This window comes from Fusarium flagelliforme, assembly GCF_020744385.1.
Source record: "Fusarium flagelliforme strain FIESC 12 MPI-CAGE-AA-0113 chromosome Unknown B0J16scaffold_6, whole genome shotgun sequence".
Classification (NCBI taxonomy): domain Eukaryota; kingdom Fungi; phylum Ascomycota; class Sordariomycetes; order Hypocreales; family Nectriaceae; genus Fusarium; species Fusarium flagelliforme.
In genome coordinates this window covers 2556156-2572803 of record NW_025763508.1, presented here as the reverse complement: position 1 = coordinate 2572803, position 16648 = coordinate 2556156, and the positions used below count along the sequence as shown (strand labels likewise).

The 16648-nt window shown below is 49.2% G+C and overlaps 5 protein-coding genes across 5 annotated transcripts; 2 read left to right on the top strand and 3 right to left on the bottom strand.

Moving 5' to 3' along the window:
* Positions 1 to 660: 660 nt before the first annotated feature.
* On the top strand, positions 661 to 3238 carry B0J16DRAFT_309056 (GMC oxidoreductase-domain-containing protein). The gene is made up of 7 exons (XM_046124893.1): positions 661 to 1018; positions 1071 to 1237; positions 1287 to 2196; positions 2245 to 2359; positions 2408 to 2509; positions 2559 to 2787; positions 2836 to 3238. Exons 1-7 carry the CDS (start codon positions 828 to 830, stop codon positions 3153 to 3155), a joined length of 2034 nt encoding a protein of 677 aa, XP_045980391.1. The 5' UTR covers positions 661 to 827; the 3' UTR covers positions 3156 to 3238.
* A 420-nt stretch (positions 3239 to 3658) lies between these two features.
* On the bottom strand, positions 3659 to 6005 carry B0J16DRAFT_291345 (major facilitator superfamily domain-containing protein). The gene is made up of 4 exons (XM_046124282.1): positions 5209 to 6005; positions 4979 to 5161; positions 4070 to 4932; positions 3659 to 4017 (listed from the first exon to the last, which is right to left on the bottom strand). The coding sequence occupies exons 1-4, from the start codon at positions 5564 to 5566 to the stop codon at positions 3769 to 3771; spliced, it is 1653 nt and encodes a 550-aa protein (XP_045980390.1). The 5' UTR covers positions 5567 to 6005; the 3' UTR covers positions 3659 to 3768.
* A 1855-nt stretch (positions 6006 to 7860) lies between these two features.
* Positions 7861 to 9527, bottom strand: B0J16DRAFT_272121 (pyruvate kinase; the record flags this gene model as incomplete). Its single annotated transcript, XM_046123598.1, has 2 exons — positions 7861 to 9031; positions 9079 to 9527. The coding sequence occupies 2 exons, from the start codon at positions 9525 to 9527 to the stop codon at positions 7861 to 7863; spliced, it is 1620 nt and encodes a 539-aa protein (XP_045980389.1).
* Positions 9528 to 12755: 3228 nt separating this feature from the next.
* Positions 12756 to 13780, top strand: B0J16DRAFT_347768 (uncharacterized protein). Its single transcript, XM_046128606.1, has 4 exons — positions 12756 to 13170; positions 13224 to 13299; positions 13352 to 13394; positions 13446 to 13780. The coding sequence occupies exons 1-4, from the start codon at positions 13165 to 13167 to the stop codon at positions 13582 to 13584; spliced, it is 264 nt and encodes an 87-aa protein (XP_045980388.1). The 5' UTR covers positions 12756 to 13164; the 3' UTR covers positions 13585 to 13780.
* Positions 13781 to 16092, bottom strand: B0J16DRAFT_347766 (uncharacterized protein). The gene has a single exon (XM_046128605.1). The coding sequence runs from the start codon at positions 15835 to 15837 to the stop codon at positions 13936 to 13938; it is 1902 nt and encodes a 633-aa protein (XP_045980387.1). The 5' UTR covers positions 15838 to 16092; the 3' UTR covers positions 13781 to 13935.
* Positions 16093 to 16648: the final 556 nt, after the last annotated feature.

The window sequence follows — 16648 nt, the reverse complement described above, 5'->3', positions numbered from 1 at the left end:
GACATGTAACTGCATGGCAGTAGTGGGTTGTTGATCGTCTAGAGCTTTGACGTTCATTGGAATGCGAGCTCAGACTTGGAGCTGCAAGCACTGCCTCGGGACAAGGGAAGTTTGAGCAAATTGCCTGATTTAGAAAACCACATACATATACAGTATGCAGGATTCTTGGTAGATGTTTATCCGGCGCGGGGGATCAGACTGAAGATCGGATATCCATTTGCGAGTCAGGAAAAGTGTCTGTGCTGTGTCCGTGTGTTGTGTTGAAGAATATCAGGATCTCAACACCCGGATGCCACGGAACTCGACAATTGGATCAACCAGCAATCAATTGAACCAAATAACTCATTTCATATTAAATGTTATACTGTATAGTTTACTCACAGTAGCAGACATGAGCCCCCCGGCTATCTTTAACCCGAATGTCAAAGCGGCAAAGCAGATGATATCCTGGCCATGCAGGCCAAGCCAAGCAACAGAGATATCAGAGTCTCAACTTGCATTCAAACTAAGAGCTGATGTACAATCAATGAAACCATAACCCACAGTCTTATTACCCCGGATGACCCTGTGATGCAATATGCCATTGGTGCCCGCGTTGTTCATCGAGAGGGGTTCGCAACATCGCCATGGTGTTCCCTGCCATCTTGCACACATCCTTCGGTGTTGATTCGGCATCTAGGACTGAGTTTGGATCGTAGAAGCTGTCTGAAGTTGTGTTGTTGAGGTTTTGTTGCGTGTATAAATAAGCTTGGTGTCCTCCGTTGTCTTGGATATCATCACTCAGGCAGAGAATCTTCTATACATTCTCACCTGGATAGCTACTCATCATGTCGTCTTCCAATTCGTACGCGAGCCACTTGGGCACGTTGCCCGAGGAGTTCGACATCATCGTGTGCGGTGGTGGAAGTTGTGGTTGTGTCGTTGCAGGACGACTGGCCAATCTCGACCATAACCTCAAGGTTCTCCTTATCGAGGCTGGAGAGAGTAACTTGAACAACCCATGGGTGTACAGACCTGGGTATGACCGAGTATTCTGCATGAAACGATTGAACTATAGCTAACTGTAACAGTATCTACCCTCGCAACATGAAGCTCGACTCAAAGACTGCTTCGTTCTACAAGTCCCGTCCTAGCAAGCATCTTGCTGGTCGAGCTGCGACTGTTCCTTGTGCTCATATTCTTGGCGGTGGATCATCCATTAACTTTATGATGTACACTCGAGCTAGTGCTTCAGACTGTAAGTCCGTTCATCTCACAAGTGAGTTAATGGTACTGACCTGTTGCAGACGATGACTTCCAGGCGAAGGGTTGGACCACTGAGGAGCTCCTTCCTCTCATGAGAAAGCACGAGACTTACCAGCGCCACTCCGTCAACCCCGAGATTCACGGCTTCGAGGGTCCCATCAAGGTCTCATTCGGTAACTACTGCTACCCCATCAAGGACGACTTCCTCCGCGCAACAGACTCCCAAGGCATCCCCTTCGTCGATGATCTTGAAGATCTCAGCACCGGCCATGGCGCAGAGCATTGGCTCAAGTGGATCAACCGAGACACTGGTCGTCGAAGTGACTCTGCCCACGCCTATGTCCATGCTACTCGTGCTAAGCACAGCAACTTGTACCTCGCCTGCAACACAAAGGTCGACAAGATCATTATGGAGAATGGTCGTGCTGTCGGTGTCCAGACTGTTCCTACCAAGCCCCTCCACCCGAACCAGCAGCAGAGCAGAATCTTCCGCGCACGAAAGCAGATCGTTGTTAGCGGCGGTACGCTCTCTTCTCCTCTGATTCTCCAGCGCTCTGGTATTGGTGACCCCCAGAAACTCCGTGCGGCAGGTGTGGAGCCTAAGGTCGACCTTCCCGGTGTGGGTCTCAACTTCCAAGATCATTACTTGACCTTCTCTACCTATCGTGCGAAGCCTGAGACTGAGACTTTCGACGACTTCGTTCGCGGAGACCCTGAGGTTCAGAAGAGAGTATTCGATGAATGGGCTTTGAAAGGTACAGGCCCATTGGCCACGAATGGTATTGAGGCTGGTGTGAAGATTCGACCTACTGAGGAGGAGCTCAAGGAGTTTGAGAAGTGGCCCACGCCTCACTTCACCGAGGGATGGAAGTCTTACTTTAAGAACAAGCCTGATAAGCCTGTTATGCATTACTCTGTAATTGCAGGTTTCTTCGGTGACCACATGCTCATGTAAGTTCGACTGTCGCAAGGGTGGGTGTTCGGGACTAACAGTGGCAGGCCTCCTGGAAAGTTCTTCTCCATGTTCCACTTCCTCGAGTATCCCTTCTCTCGTGGTTTTACTCACATCAAGAGTGCTGACCCTTATGACACTCCCGACTTTGATTGTGGTTTCGTAAGTCCTCTCACTTCTTAGACTCCCAAATGGCACTAACATGAGTAGATGAACGATGAGCGAGACATGGTTCCTATGGTGTGGGGATACATCAAGTCCCGAGAGACTGCCCGCCGCATGGACGCCTACGCTGGTGAAGTCGAGAACATGGTAAGCCAATTACACTCTATCACTCGAAGATAACCACTGACTCTGTTAGCACCCCTTCTTTGACTATGACAGCCCTGCTCGCGCTCATGATATGGACCTCGAGACTACCAAGGCCTACGCCCTTCCCGGTAATATCACTGCTGGTATCGGCCACGGAAGCTGGTCTTCTCCTCTTCCCGAGGCGGACCGCAAGCCTGCTGCCAACATTCTCAACTCGAACAGGGCTCATATCCGTGAGGAGCTCAAGTACAGCGAGAACGATATCAAGGCCGTCGAGGGTAAGTTACTTCTCTTCATACCACAACCTACATACTAACATCTCTCAGAATGGGTCAAGCGCCACACCGAATCAACCTGGCACTGTCTCGGAACCTGCTCCATGGCTCCCAAGGAAGGCAACAGCATCGTCAAGCACGGAGTTCTCGACGAGAGACTCAATGTGCACGGTGTTCAAGGCCTCAAGGTCGCTGATTTGTCCATCTGCCCCGACAACGTCGGCTGCAACACGTACTCTACTGCTTTGCTCATCGGTGAGAAGGCTGCTATGCTTGTTGCTGAGGATCTTGGTTACTCTGGTGAGGCGCTAGAGATGAAGGTTCCTACTTACAACGCACCTGGTGAGCTTGAGGTTCGACACCGTCTGTAACGGATTTAATGGCGGCCGAGATTGGATTGAGCCGATTGATCTTGATTTAGCGATTAATTGAATGAAATGAAATTGATGATGAGTTCCTATCGCACTTTATGAGAACAGTGTGTTTCGTGACTGTGAAGCTTCACCGTGTCAGGTGTGTCTTAGAAGGATTAACTTCTAAGGCTTAGGATACAGAAATAAAGTAGTCTAAATGCTAGTTCAAGCTCGCATAATGTAATCGAATTATTTCGTCTCTTATGATTTCGGTGGCTAATTCTTCTGACACCCTAACGTGTGTATCTTGACGAACATGGCCACTGAGGCAAAGACCACAACTTGGAAATGGCGCTTCTAATTTCAGAGGTCAAAAGGGAGATGGTCAAAAGATGGTGTTGGCCCAAGTCCCAGACCAACACTTAACAAAGTACAGGCGTTATAAATCTGCATGTGTTGCGATTGTCCAGTCCTGGTTGCTGACTCTATCGTCATTAATCTGTCTTCAATTCTAGGTATTTCTCGCTTTAGTTTTGGAAGAATTGTTATATGTGTATGCCCATTAATACTATCATTTATGTATCCCATCTATATTCTAATCCCGTATGTTCTAACATAGCAACAATCTCTCCTATAGATCCTTGATCTCAAATCTCTTCCTCAGATACTCACCATACTTAATAAACAGCCACGGTGCAGGAATAAGTGCAGCAGCCACAAACCCAAGCAAACTATTTCCCCAACCCATACCAAGCTTCTCGTACATGGGTAGTCCGGCGAGAGGAAGTACCGCTCCGGCAATGGATCGCATAACAGCGTTGGCCGCGAGTGCTGAAGCTGCGTAGACAGTGAAGGTGTCGATGAGATACATTTGCAGAGACTGTATTACGTTAGGATGTTGCTGTACTGTAGGGTAGTAAGGGAGTACTTGCCATGAAAATAACAAGATTGCCAACGCCAATTACCATTGTTCCAAGAATAGGTGCAATCCAATGCGTTTTGTACTCAGCAGTCCATCCATATATGAAGAAGCCAATAGGAAGAAGTATAGCTCCAATCCTGAGCGGTGGTAGTCGGTACTCAGGCTTCATTATCTCGGCGGGATCAACAATACCCTGCTCTTTGGCTATCGCAGCCTTCTTCTTCATGTACTTATCACTCGAGGCAGAGAAGTAAGCCACGCCAATCATACTACCGACTCCTAGACCAAGGAATGTAAGACCAGCGTTGATGGTGTTGAAGTGGTAGATTCGCATGAAGAGAGGTGTAAGGCTTGTGAAGAGGATATACAGGTAAGCGTAGGCGAGACCGACATAGACGCCGCAGATGATTGAGATAGGTGAAAGGGCGAGCATCTTAAATGGGCGAAGGATTCCGCGCTTGAAGTAATCCGCCGTACTCAACCCAGCATCAAGTTTGGATCGCAGGCGGTCATTGCCAGTTTCCTTCTGGAGCTTCTTCGTCTTGCGGGCAAGAATGACAGGTGCATAAGTCTCTTCCGAAGCAAAGAAGAAGACAACAGACAAAAGACCTGACATGATAGCGATGATCCAGAAGACCCATCGCCAGCCAAGAGCATCAGTTACAACACCGCCAACTACAGGGCCAATGATGGGACCGAGTAGAGGTCCAATGCTGAAGCTGGCCATGGCTGCACCGCGCTTTTCCTGTACGATCATGTCGGCGATTGTACCGCCACCATTCGTAATGGGCGCTGAGCCGAATGTGCCGCTGAGGAATCGGAAAGCGATGAGACTGCTCAACGTAGGCGCTTTAGCGCAGGCAATGACAAAGACTGAGAATTTTAGTAAAGTTGTAGGTGAAATGGGAGTGCGACTTACCGATAAAACCGACATTACAGCAGTGGTAAACTATTTGTCGTCCATAAAGTTCTGAGAGAGGCGCAAAGATCATGGGACCTGCTGCAAAGCCCAAGACGTAAACCGAAACACAAAAGGATGCGAGTTCAGAACTTGTACTTCCAAACTCGACCATAAGCTGCGGGACACCAGGTGCAAACATCGCTACACTTATTAGTTCATCTCAAGCAATCAGGTTTGGGGTGACTTACACGAAGCTAATGGTGTAACAAACGTCAGAGCCGACACAAGCACACAGTTAAGAACCTTCTTCCACGTCGCAAAATTATAAGGGTTCTGACGATCTTTATCTCCATCCCACCAGACGATGTCACTCTCACTCTGTGTTTGCGAACCCTCCTCTGCATCTCTCACATCGGCATCTCTTGTTTTACTCGCGTGGCTAGCACGGCGACTAGCAAGACTCGTCCTTCGTCGCTCGTCTGCTTCGGTAGGAATAAATCCGATATTACTGGGAATATCGGCATCGTGACCTTCGGCTACGGCCTCGCGGGTTTTTTCTTCGCGGGTCGGTTCGCGAGTTAGGGAGTGGTCGTCTTCTTTGGTCATGTTGGCGGTGATGCTCTGGGGATTCCGTTTTAGGAAACTCCGCGACTTCAACGCGCTGTTTCAATTTCCCCGGATTCTTTTTCGCGAATATTCGTAAATGTAATTCAGTGGTCCCTCTCCACTGAAGAATATGGGGTTCGGTATCGAAGAAAAGGGTTGTCGTGGAGTACCAGAGATAGGATGATCGCGAAGTGGTCCGGCAATGGGAGGATAAGGCAGTCACAGCCGAATCAATCTCCGAATCGTATGAGATTGATCTCAAAGACTATTCCGAGAAATAACTGATGTTCGAATGATCCATATAATAAATAATCAAGATTCGGGTAGATTAGAAAGTGGAACAACCGTATCTACAAATGGCGCGACACAAATTGAAAGGAGAAAAACAATCACAAGAGAGAGAAAATAAAACATCTGGCCTATTATCCCACATCTATAGCCTGAACTGATTCAACGTAACCAGGGTTCAGTCCAATACGGCAATTCATCCCTATCTGAATCTGTTGATCCCCTCTTCCAATGCAACGAACCTCGGCCGGAGTACCTATTCCCCTCCCTTGTAATACGCTAGAGTCGCATTCTTTCAAAGGGTCCTTCTAGCTGGGGTCTATCATTGGACAGGGGAGTTGGTTGAAAACGGAGGTGTGATCCGACGGGAAGAAGGAACTTTGTCTCGGCCGAGTCGCTGGGGGACGGCCCGGGTTATTCCCTGGTTGTATCCGTCGCTTTGGGGTGCGGAGATGGTGGCATGTGTGATATGGACTTCCCCACGATTTTTAGTTGAGAGTGATGGGAGTATCTTCATGATAGCAGAATTCTTGATAAGTAACAAAATGAGAGTTAAGCTGGGTAGCTTATCATGTCCACCTACTGGTGGGTCGATTGTATCTGAAGTCGAATTGATCCAAGCAGCAAGAGCCAACTCAAATTTAGCTTGGACGCGAGGTCAGGGGATGAGAAGGAGATATATTATCTTTTAAAGCTTTAGGTCAATGAATATAAACACCCTATCTATATAAGTTCTGTGAGTTATTTCGTCTCTTTCTCGGTAGCTGAGTCTCCAATGCCTTGACACATGGGTACTTAAATGGCCAGCCTACTGACATTATGCAGCCAAGAATCAGGAGGGCAAATCCCCAAAGCAGGTACCGATCTCGAGATCCAAGGGTCATTTACGATACGGAGCCCCTACCGATGCGACGGCTATCCGTTACTGCTTGCGCGCTTGATAAGTCGACACAGGAGCCGAGGACTCGATGTCGATGTTGCGATGCACCAACTTGGGCCCCAAAAGCGGCATGGCCGTCTCCTCCCCCGGAGCCCATATTGGCAACATCGACATAGTGAGTCAGCAATCAATGCCCCATAAGGACATGAATGCTCTAGGTCGAGAAAAGGGGAATAGAGAGGACCGTACTAAGTGAACACGGTCCTGTGGCTCAGTTCTTCAGCCCAGTAGTGTTGGACGAGTACATCCGACTGTAGAAACGCCCCAGTTTACCAGGAAGTCTACGCCCATACCAGGAGCTACAAAGACCCCCAAACAGGGTCCGTCCAAAGATCCGTTACAATACCGAGCCCCTGGTAAAGCAACGTGATACGATGTCTTGTGGTCTGATTCTGTATCTCACCGAGTTGTGGTGCGATGTCATGGTATGAGGCTCATTTCGGTCCTTTATTACACCGAGCGAGATAATTCAGGGTCCCTGTATCAAACAACTGTGGCGTGTGAGTTGACATGCATCTTGATGGCCCACAGGTTCGGGTCGAGCCGTTATAAGTGCATAAGCTCGGTTGTTACTTAGATCCGCGGGCACTTTTCTGGTGCTGCAGTGAATGAGACATCTACTTGTCATTATGCTCAATACAATGGCTTTTGCTAAACTACACTGCTCGGTGTACTGTCAAGTTCAATGAATCAAAGTCCAGGTGCACCCTTGTTTTGAGAGACCTGAACTTCTCATCCTTGCAGCACTTGATCTAGGAGGCAGAATAGGCAGATCTTCAGGATGCCCATCTGGCAATTCAACACGATGTTAAGTTAAGATGCTGGCTTTCAAGTTACCATACGTTTCCAGGTTACATATCATCGCAGTTGCATCTTCTTATCACTCGAGATGTATCACGTTGCTCAAATTCATGACATAAAGGGTCTTTTGCCCTGTTTATTTATTCTTTACGTGACTTATTCGTAATCCAGTACCCTGACCTTGGAAACAATCATTGCCCTGTCTATCATTAATTTGCGCATAAAACAATTCCCCATCACTCCATGTCCTCATGAGACTTTTTCTTTACTGAAGCTGACCAATTCCGAGGTGCTCGGGGTCGGCCTTGACAATTCGGAGGGTGTTGGTGTTACCCATGCCGCCCTTCCAGCCCTGGACAACGACGACGGTGTCGCCGGGGGTCAGGACGTTAAGCTGAAGAGCGTTGTTGACAGCCCACTTGATTCGGCGGTCAACATCCTCCTGCCAGTTGACCTGAGCGAAGTCGGGCTTCTGCTCAGGGAACAGGAAGGGGTAGACACCACGGTACAGATGGGCGAATCGAGATGTTGTGGGGCTTCGGGTGACCATGAAGATGGGGCAGACGGGTCGGTACTTGGAAAGCATGCGGGCCGACTCTCCGGAGGTGGAGAGGACAATGATACCACCGGCACCAAGATCGAGAGAGGCGCGGACAGCAGCCATGGCGCAAGACTCGACAGTGCTGACGGGGCGCTTGACGAGAGTGCACATCTCCTCGAAGTGGGAGACGTAGGGGATGGTGTTCTCAGCCTTGAGACAGGTCTCGTGCATCTCCTTGACAGCCTCGGAGGGGTAGCTACCCTTGGCTGTCTCACCGGAAAGCATGACACAGTCAGCACCGTCAGTGATGGCGTTACCGACATCGCTGATCTCGGCACGGGTAGGGCGGGGGTTCTTGATCATGGACTCGAGCATCTGGGTGGCACAGATGACGGGCTTGCCAGCAAGGTTGCACATGGCAATGAGCTTCTTCTGGGCGGCGAAAACCTCAGCGGCGGGAATCTCGATACCGAGATCACCACGGGCAACCATGACACCGTCGGTGGCCGCAAGGATCTCGCGAAAGTTGTTCAGACCCTGTCGGTTCTCGATCTTGGCGATGATCTGGATGCGCTTGCCCTGCTCACCGAGGACCTCACGGATATCGTAGATATCCTGAGCGCGGCGGATAAATGAAGCAAAGACCATGTCGACGTTGTTCTCAACACCGAACTTCAGATCGGCCTTGTCCTTCTCGGAAAGAGCGGGCAGATCGACATCGGTGTTGGGCAGGTTGACACCCTTCTTGGAGCAGATAGCACCATTGTTTCGGGCTCGGACGCGGATGGTCTTGTCGTCGACGATCTTGAGGACGTCAAAAGCGAGGACACCGTCGTCGACGTAGATGACACGGCCGACTTCAATGACGCTAGTAATGTTCTTGTAGTCGACGTACCTAGGAGAGTTAGCAAGGGAAAGCTACATCAATTCTGAGCTGCTTACATGTTCTTGTCGTCGCAAGCGGTGGCGTAAGCATCATCGGTGGTGATGTTCATCTCGTGACCGGCGCTGATGGGGATATCCTCATCGTTGGGAGTGTTACCAGTTCGGATCTCAGGTCCCTTGGTGTCGAGGGCAATGGCGACATTGCGACCAGCGTGGGTAGCCTCGGACTCACGAGCATGATCAATGACGGACTTGTGGTACTCATATGAACCGTGAGAGAAGTTCATGCGGACAACGTTAAGACCAGAGTCTCGGAGCTTGTTGATGGCCTCAACGGAGTTGGTCTTGGGGCCAATGGTGCAGATGATGGATGAGCGGCGGTAGTTGCGCTCAGGTCGGAAAGCGGTGTCGAGAGAGGCAAGCCATGAGATCTTGCCTCCCATCTCGAGGTGGTCCTGGGCGGTGGCAGCCATGACGCTTTTCTCTTTTTGTGAGTTCTGAGGCATTGTGAATGTGGTTAGTGAATTGTTGGTGGGAGAAGAGCTTGGCGGGGTAGCTCTGGCTGAAAAGGGAATAAAGATGTGAAGGAACAGGAAATGTGGTACAGTCTGGACACCACCAAGAATATATATCTCTCAGTAGCTCAAACGATTGAAGATCGCACTACCGAGAAATATGGGATATCAGGTTGTTCTGCGGACACTTGCAATGCAGGCCAACGGAGACTCCTTCGTGAGGTGTAGCAGAGACATGGGGCTGACGCGGGATCTGACGTTAAGTGACGTGTTGGGAAGAGCGATAGGGATGGGGCGTGGCATTTTGGTGGGCAGAGCATTCGGCGCGACGTCAAGACGGCTGGCTTGGCTGGTGAGAAGGACACAGAGTGCCCCATGAGCTCAATAGATGGGCCGAGTTGAGAATCGTCAGATTGTCGCTAATCGGGCCAGAAGAACCGAGAACAAATCCGACAGCTGGTAATTTCTGGGTCGCGAGCAAGGGGATTTCTCAAACCACAGCCAGAAGAAGACCAGAAATGCATCTACGAGAACCAGCATTGCCACACATTTCCCCTATCGTCATGACCAGAGAAGCGCCGTAGCCCAAGCCACAGCAGACGTCCCCATCCTGGTGCAGCGTAGTAGCATGTTGACTTACAAAGGGGTATAGATATTGTTGTACGAGTGTTGCACCGTACGATAATAATCCAAAAGGATGATATGATCAGAAGAGGCAGAGGAACGTGCGCTCTTCCTAGTATTATTTATTGACAGCGTTCGATGTAGGAGGGAGCTCGCAAAGGTCGAGGCGTAGAGGGGTAAGTGGAGGTAGAGCTGTTTGACGTCGAAGGTCAAGAAGGTTGATGAGAGATGAAAGAAGAGAGAGAAGGAAAAAAGAGAAGAGGAGGGAGAAGTAGAGTTGGTGTGGTGATGATAATAAAGACAAACCTATGGAAAGCTACAGCGTGGAAGGCAAAGCAAGGCTAAATTCCTACCTCTAGACGCTACACCTACCGCTTTCATTCGAGGGAAGGGGTAAGGGTAGGTACTTTGCTCTTTCCTCCCCAATCAACAAACATTCGTACCTCACCAAGAAATTTACAGCCATCATGACTGGAGGGGTAAGAGCCAAGCCAAGAGTAGCGCTACGGAGTACTTGCCTCACATGTACTTAGCATGGATATGGATGGCGGACTTGACAGTCTGAGCTCTGTCCTTTCGGTGGTTGAGATCCATAAGGGAGAGGAGCTTTTTTTTTCTCTTTTCTTTTTTTTCTTCTCTCGTTCTGGCGATCTGGTTCAGAATTATGGAGAGCTCTCACACCCCGCTTCCCGTGAGAGATGGATGTCAGATGCAGAGTTCAGCGCTACAATTGTCCAAGCTTTCGTTATAAATAAGGTCAATGCCTCGTAGAACGTATCACTTGATGCTTCAGCATAGATAACCGAGATTCTAAAAAAAAAACATTGTTTACTATCATCTTGGTTCTCCAACACTGAAGCTGACGGGAAGCTGTTGTGTCGCCTCCCCCTCTATACGTCGCAGCTTTCCCCCACCAAAAAATCAACCCCGCTATCATTAGGTGGCTTTTGCCATTCCATCTTGTAAGCAGGGATTTAATTGTTGTTAGCGGCCTTTCGGGGCAAAGCACTCCGCCCGCTACTGCAGCAGCCGACAGTAGCTCCTGCGTCTTTAGCGAACTGCTTTCAGTTTATCCCACGCCAAAACGACGGGCATCTCTATCTGCCAGAATTAGCCAATATTTTGAGAAGTGGGCTATCAGACAAATCATTAACGGAGTATCTCTCTCCAGTCAATGATCAACATTCTTCGCCTCTAGACGCGCAACAGTCCAGTGTCAATCCCCCGCTTGTCAATGCTGACTATCCCTTTAACAAATCGTTGAGTCACCCTGCACGCAGGGTATTTTGCTGGTGCCAACAGCCCGAATTGGAGACGGGAAGCGCCCTATTCAACGAATTAACATTAGCCCTGACCTTGTTCCGTAACGCCCTCAACAACGGTCATGAAACTTTGCTTGGCTTTCAATCCAATCAGTCAGTTATTTGCTCAGGCATGCTGCTACGATTGGGTCAAGGTTTATGTTAGTATTGCATACAGGTAAGGGGTTCGAGAGTATCTTGGCATGATACATATCAACTCAAAGTGATCGACTCGCTTCCTGTACAGGCAGGCCATTGCTATTCTTGATGCTTGTCATGACAAGTGTTAGACCTGTTCGCGTCACTAAGCCTCTAACAAGAGGTCATGTCTATGACGCGAGGGAATTATCACGACTCTTATCTATAGCCCAACGTTCTTATGTCTCAACTTTGGTTGGTGCAGCCTAAACTAAGAGGTCGGCTCTAACCGTCAACCTACATGTACATAATGACTATCATGGCCGCGGAGATCACCATTGGGTTCAGCTACCAGAGATAGACCCCCATCTCCTGACTAATGCATCCCAAGTGTCAAGGTATCGACACGACTTGTGGCTGACTTGACCGACATGTCTGTGTCTGTCCTTCAACAGAAAAATAGATCAAAGCGAAGTTAGCGAACCCACCTCCAGGCCGCCCCTCCCTCACCCATCAGGCACGAATGAGGTTTCAGTCTTTCAGACACAGCTCATTGCATTGAGTAACGGCATTGAAACGACGTCGTTTTAGATATCGGTAGATACCACCAGCATGTTGGGTAAACTATGGTTGTCAAAAGATTGGCAGCGCGGGGGCCGCCCAAAAAGAGGATCCTTATACGGCATGCCCAAGCATTCATTGCTGTACCATTGATACTACTGTATGTTATGCCTCATGGATGAGGGATTATTTTGTTTGACTCTCTGGGCTCTTGCTCTTCTTGGGATAGACACGGCGATGCTTTCGGCGAAGTCTTTCTAGACCCTTGAACCCCTCTCGTGTCTGGACTCTGGATCTCACCTCGTCCCACGCCGACGTTGAGATGAGAAAAAAAGTTGTGAGTGGATTTTCTGTAATAACGCCGGAATGCCAGCGAACAAGCGGTTGTCTCTGTCCGGCGACTACGAGACTAGCGGCGGCTGCACATTGCAACGTGCTGCGATGCAACATAGTAATTCAGCCCCATCTGCATCTGATTCAGTTCAATCAATTAATTAAGCGCATTGCCATATCAGGATGTTCCGTTGAGAGTATCAGTATCAAGCATGTTGAGTTATTTACAGCTTGGCGAATGTTTATTTAGCATCATGTCTCACTAGGAATAGAACATCATGCTCCGTCTTAGCGAGTCTATCTTTGGTCTAGTTAATTATCATGATATGATGCCAATGACACCCAGACAAAACTATCCCCGTCTCAAGATGTTCTGCATCTTCACATCCACAGATCAAAACAGATCCCAAGCATCTGGGTCGAATTAACACGTGATGTGGCTCTTCCCCGGAGCTTTCGGCGCCGGCCTGCCGTGAACTCCACTTCCGCCTGGTTCCCGAGGCGGCTGGGCTGGGCTGTGTCGCATGATGCTGAACTAAGCCAAGGTTAGAGTAAAATCGACCCGACTCCATTCACGAACAGCACACCGCGAGATCCTCCAGATCCGAGACCAGACCGAACGATCATCCAACTTGTATACTCCCAATAACTCATCTTAAACGATCGACATCATGGTGGTATGTACTCCAACCCCCGGAGCTCTGCCCTCGTGGCTAAAGACTCCTCACAGCTCCTCAACCTGCTGACTTTCGGACTCTGGTCAAAGGTCGGACGTCTGACACATTATGCGTTCGACGCTGTTCTTTGTAAGTTGAATCTTGCGTCGCTTTGCATGGTTTATAGGCTAACATCTCCCAGTCTCGGCCTTCCTTGCCGGCATGAAGCGATCAACCGGTTTGACGTGAGCTACACCATCCGCGCATCTCCCAACTATCCTAACCATACAAAACAGCTTCAAGACCGACAGAGTCGCCGGTGAGAACAAGGAGTTCACCGGTTGGATCGACCGATACCTCGGCGTTGGCGAATGGGTTATGGACCAGTCCGTTGCGATTGCCGGCTCCAGCGGCTACTTCGAGCGAACCCGATGAGCGACGAGACACATCTTTACCGCTATTGATACCATGGAAACCTCCACTCAGGCTTCGATTGACGACTTGATTTACGGGCGCGAGAATGGAACAAAGCTACCTGACACGCGTGAGATGACGCGCTGGATTTTCAGATAGGCGTTCGGATATATATGACTATGCATGTGAATTGGATCAATGATACTATCAACAACGCCATGACTTTCTATCCTTCCATAGTGTGAGGCCATAACCACCCTGGGATGTATCAAACACAACTCGATTATCCAAGTTCCTCCTGCCTCTGTCGTAGGTCATCATTCATAAGTGCTGTCTACTCATAAGCGTTATCATCGCCACAATCTCAGTTTCCTAGTCGATCTTGTTCGGGTCGTGCTCTGCTAGGAACTCGGCTGGTACGTCATTTTCTCCCGAGCTATCTCTCTTCAGTACCACGCTTTGTTGCTGGGTACCATCAGGAGGGTCGCGGTCATGGTCCTCGAGCTTGGAGACCAACAAATCAGCCGGAACCTCATTGTCGCTCTCATCGGGACTTTCCTCTCGGTCGTCTTGACTCTCCTCTTCTAATTTGTCCGTTGATCTATCGTGTTCAGGGGAACCGTCTGCAGGGGCCATTTCGGGGAGGTCAATGGTCTCTTTCAGGAGAGCTTTGGCTTCGATAAAGGCTTCTAACTCAGCGCCAATTGCGCATATGAGGAGATTCCAGTGTTTCGACTCGGCCATCTGTAATCTATGCTGCAACTCTTGAACAACATCATCCATCTCAGACAGTTGGTTTCGCATCGCGGCTTGTTGTGGCTCTTCATCAGCATCCCCAGCCTGGCTAGCTTTCACAAGCTCTCGCAGTTTTGCCTCAAATTGTGCAACCAGTCCAGTTACTTCAGACCAGACTTCTGAGCCTTCCGTCAAAGCTTGACGGTCTTCCGAGATTTTTGCCTTGCGACGTTCCAGGGCAGCAATTTCTCCTTGCCACCAATTTCTTGCCATTTCCATAGTACGGCGTTCGGGGCGGAGCTGCAAGAACTCAGTGCCTCTCAGGATATCCGTATCCTCTTTCTGCTGCGAGTTTACCCCATATCCAAGGGCATCAACATCCAGTGGTGCGATGGGCGGCGTCTGCATCAATGTCCTGACCTCCATATCGACATCTTTACCAGCTGCCCTATATCCACTCAAGCCCGCCTCTCGTCGGTTCTTGACTTCCTCCGCTCTTTCTCGTACCGACCTGCGCCGCCTCTTAGCCCGGGCTAGTTTCTCTTCAAGAAGTTGTATTTCTTGATCCAAGTCGTGCTGTTCTTCTTCCAACAGTCGAAGTTCTTGGCCTAGAGGCTCCTCCTCGTCGTTCTCCAGAGCATGAAGCTCGGAGTAAATGGCATCCCTTCTTTTGCCTACTTTATCAAGATAAGCTAAAGCATCCTTTCTTTGCTCCAGAGCCGAGTTTAAATGCATATCCTCCTCGGCCTTTAGCTCTGCCAATGCGGCCATAGATCGCTGAAGACCAACTCGAGCTGTTTTCAGACCACGTGGTTTGTTTGGCGCCGGCTGTCTCACAGGGATGACATTACCATCAGGCGTAGACCGTGTAGGAATATGTAATGAGTTCACCATTCGGGACTTGGATGTAGCCGTGGAGTAAAATGTACTCTCTCCAGTACCTGTGTCGCTTCCAAAGTTACTTTCGGATCCCCCATCTCCGCTTCCAGCAACCAGACCTGACGCTTGAAGATCTAGAAGCTGCTGAATATCACGTTCAAGCGCCTTCTCTCGTCTCTGTAAGCTTCTCCATATGGTATCGAGGCGTGGCCGGTTGTCCACATGCTTTTGGCTGGGGCTGTTCGAGCCAAACCTACTGGCTGCTAGGAGGCCATAGCCCCTGCTGTTATCGAAGTGACTTGACGAGTTAGATTGTCGAGAAGATTGCTGGTTTATCAGCATAGAAGATGCGATCGGGGGCGGTGGTCCGGCAAAGATTGGTTTCGATCTGGTATGTGGAGGGGAGTTGGAATAGCGATGTTTGCTGTCCAACGAAGCAGGGGATGAAGATCGACGAGTGGAAGTGGTCGATACTGGCTGGGTATTTTTCCTAAGTCTCGGTCGCGGAGGTTCCTGGTCGAAGAGAACGTCGTCGCTTCTCGGTTCGAGCTCGTCTAAGTCATACTCGCTGACTTCTCGGATCGGAGGGCTACGTAAGGGGATGTTGGGCAGTCGTTGACGAGAACTAGAGATGCGATCGAACATCGAAGGTGAAGACATTTTCGCTTAAGAAATATGGCTGGCCGGCGAATGACTATCTTGATCAACGAGTGTGGAACGTTGTCGCAAAGTCGGGGGCTGTCGCATGCATTCGTTGAAAGTCGGGTATTCGCGGCTTGGATTTGGATGATGTATGAGTTGTGTAGGGTTGACGTTTTGCATTTGTTTGAATGTGTTACAACAGCTGGCGGACTGGTAATTAATGGATAAAGTTATGATAAGTCGTTAAAGTTCATCAAGAGCTGTTGTTGAAGCTTGGCTATGAAGCTTTGGACACGATCTGGGGTTGGCATGTGCCCACATGGGTGCACCTGCCATGAGCTGCTGAGATCCACAGGGCGGGGAGTGGATCTGTACCACCACCGCGTCACGGGCTTCATCTTCATGTGATGATAAATATTTATAAGACATGATATTTGCAATCAAATGTAGAGGCTAAGGTCTGTATCGACCAGTGATTCTCCAGTACACATTTTAAAGAATTTCAGTTTAGTGTATGAAATAAAGATTGTCCATGCTCAAAGCACTCATAGGATCGGATACGAGGTTAATAAACGGTATGCAATGTACCTGGAAAACAGTAATCAAATAACCTTTTTATACCTACTACCTACTCAGACTATAAGGAACACGTTTGCTTAAACAGACTGAGTATAAGTCACTACGTCAGCAAGCATCAGGTTAGAAGCCCTCAGTATTACTGGATTGTTTCCAAATTTACCCTTTCCCCAGACACCATTCAATTCAAGTTACAGGATATGGACCTTTGTGTTTCAGAATTAACATCTCTCAGAGTTGTTCCACTTTGGAC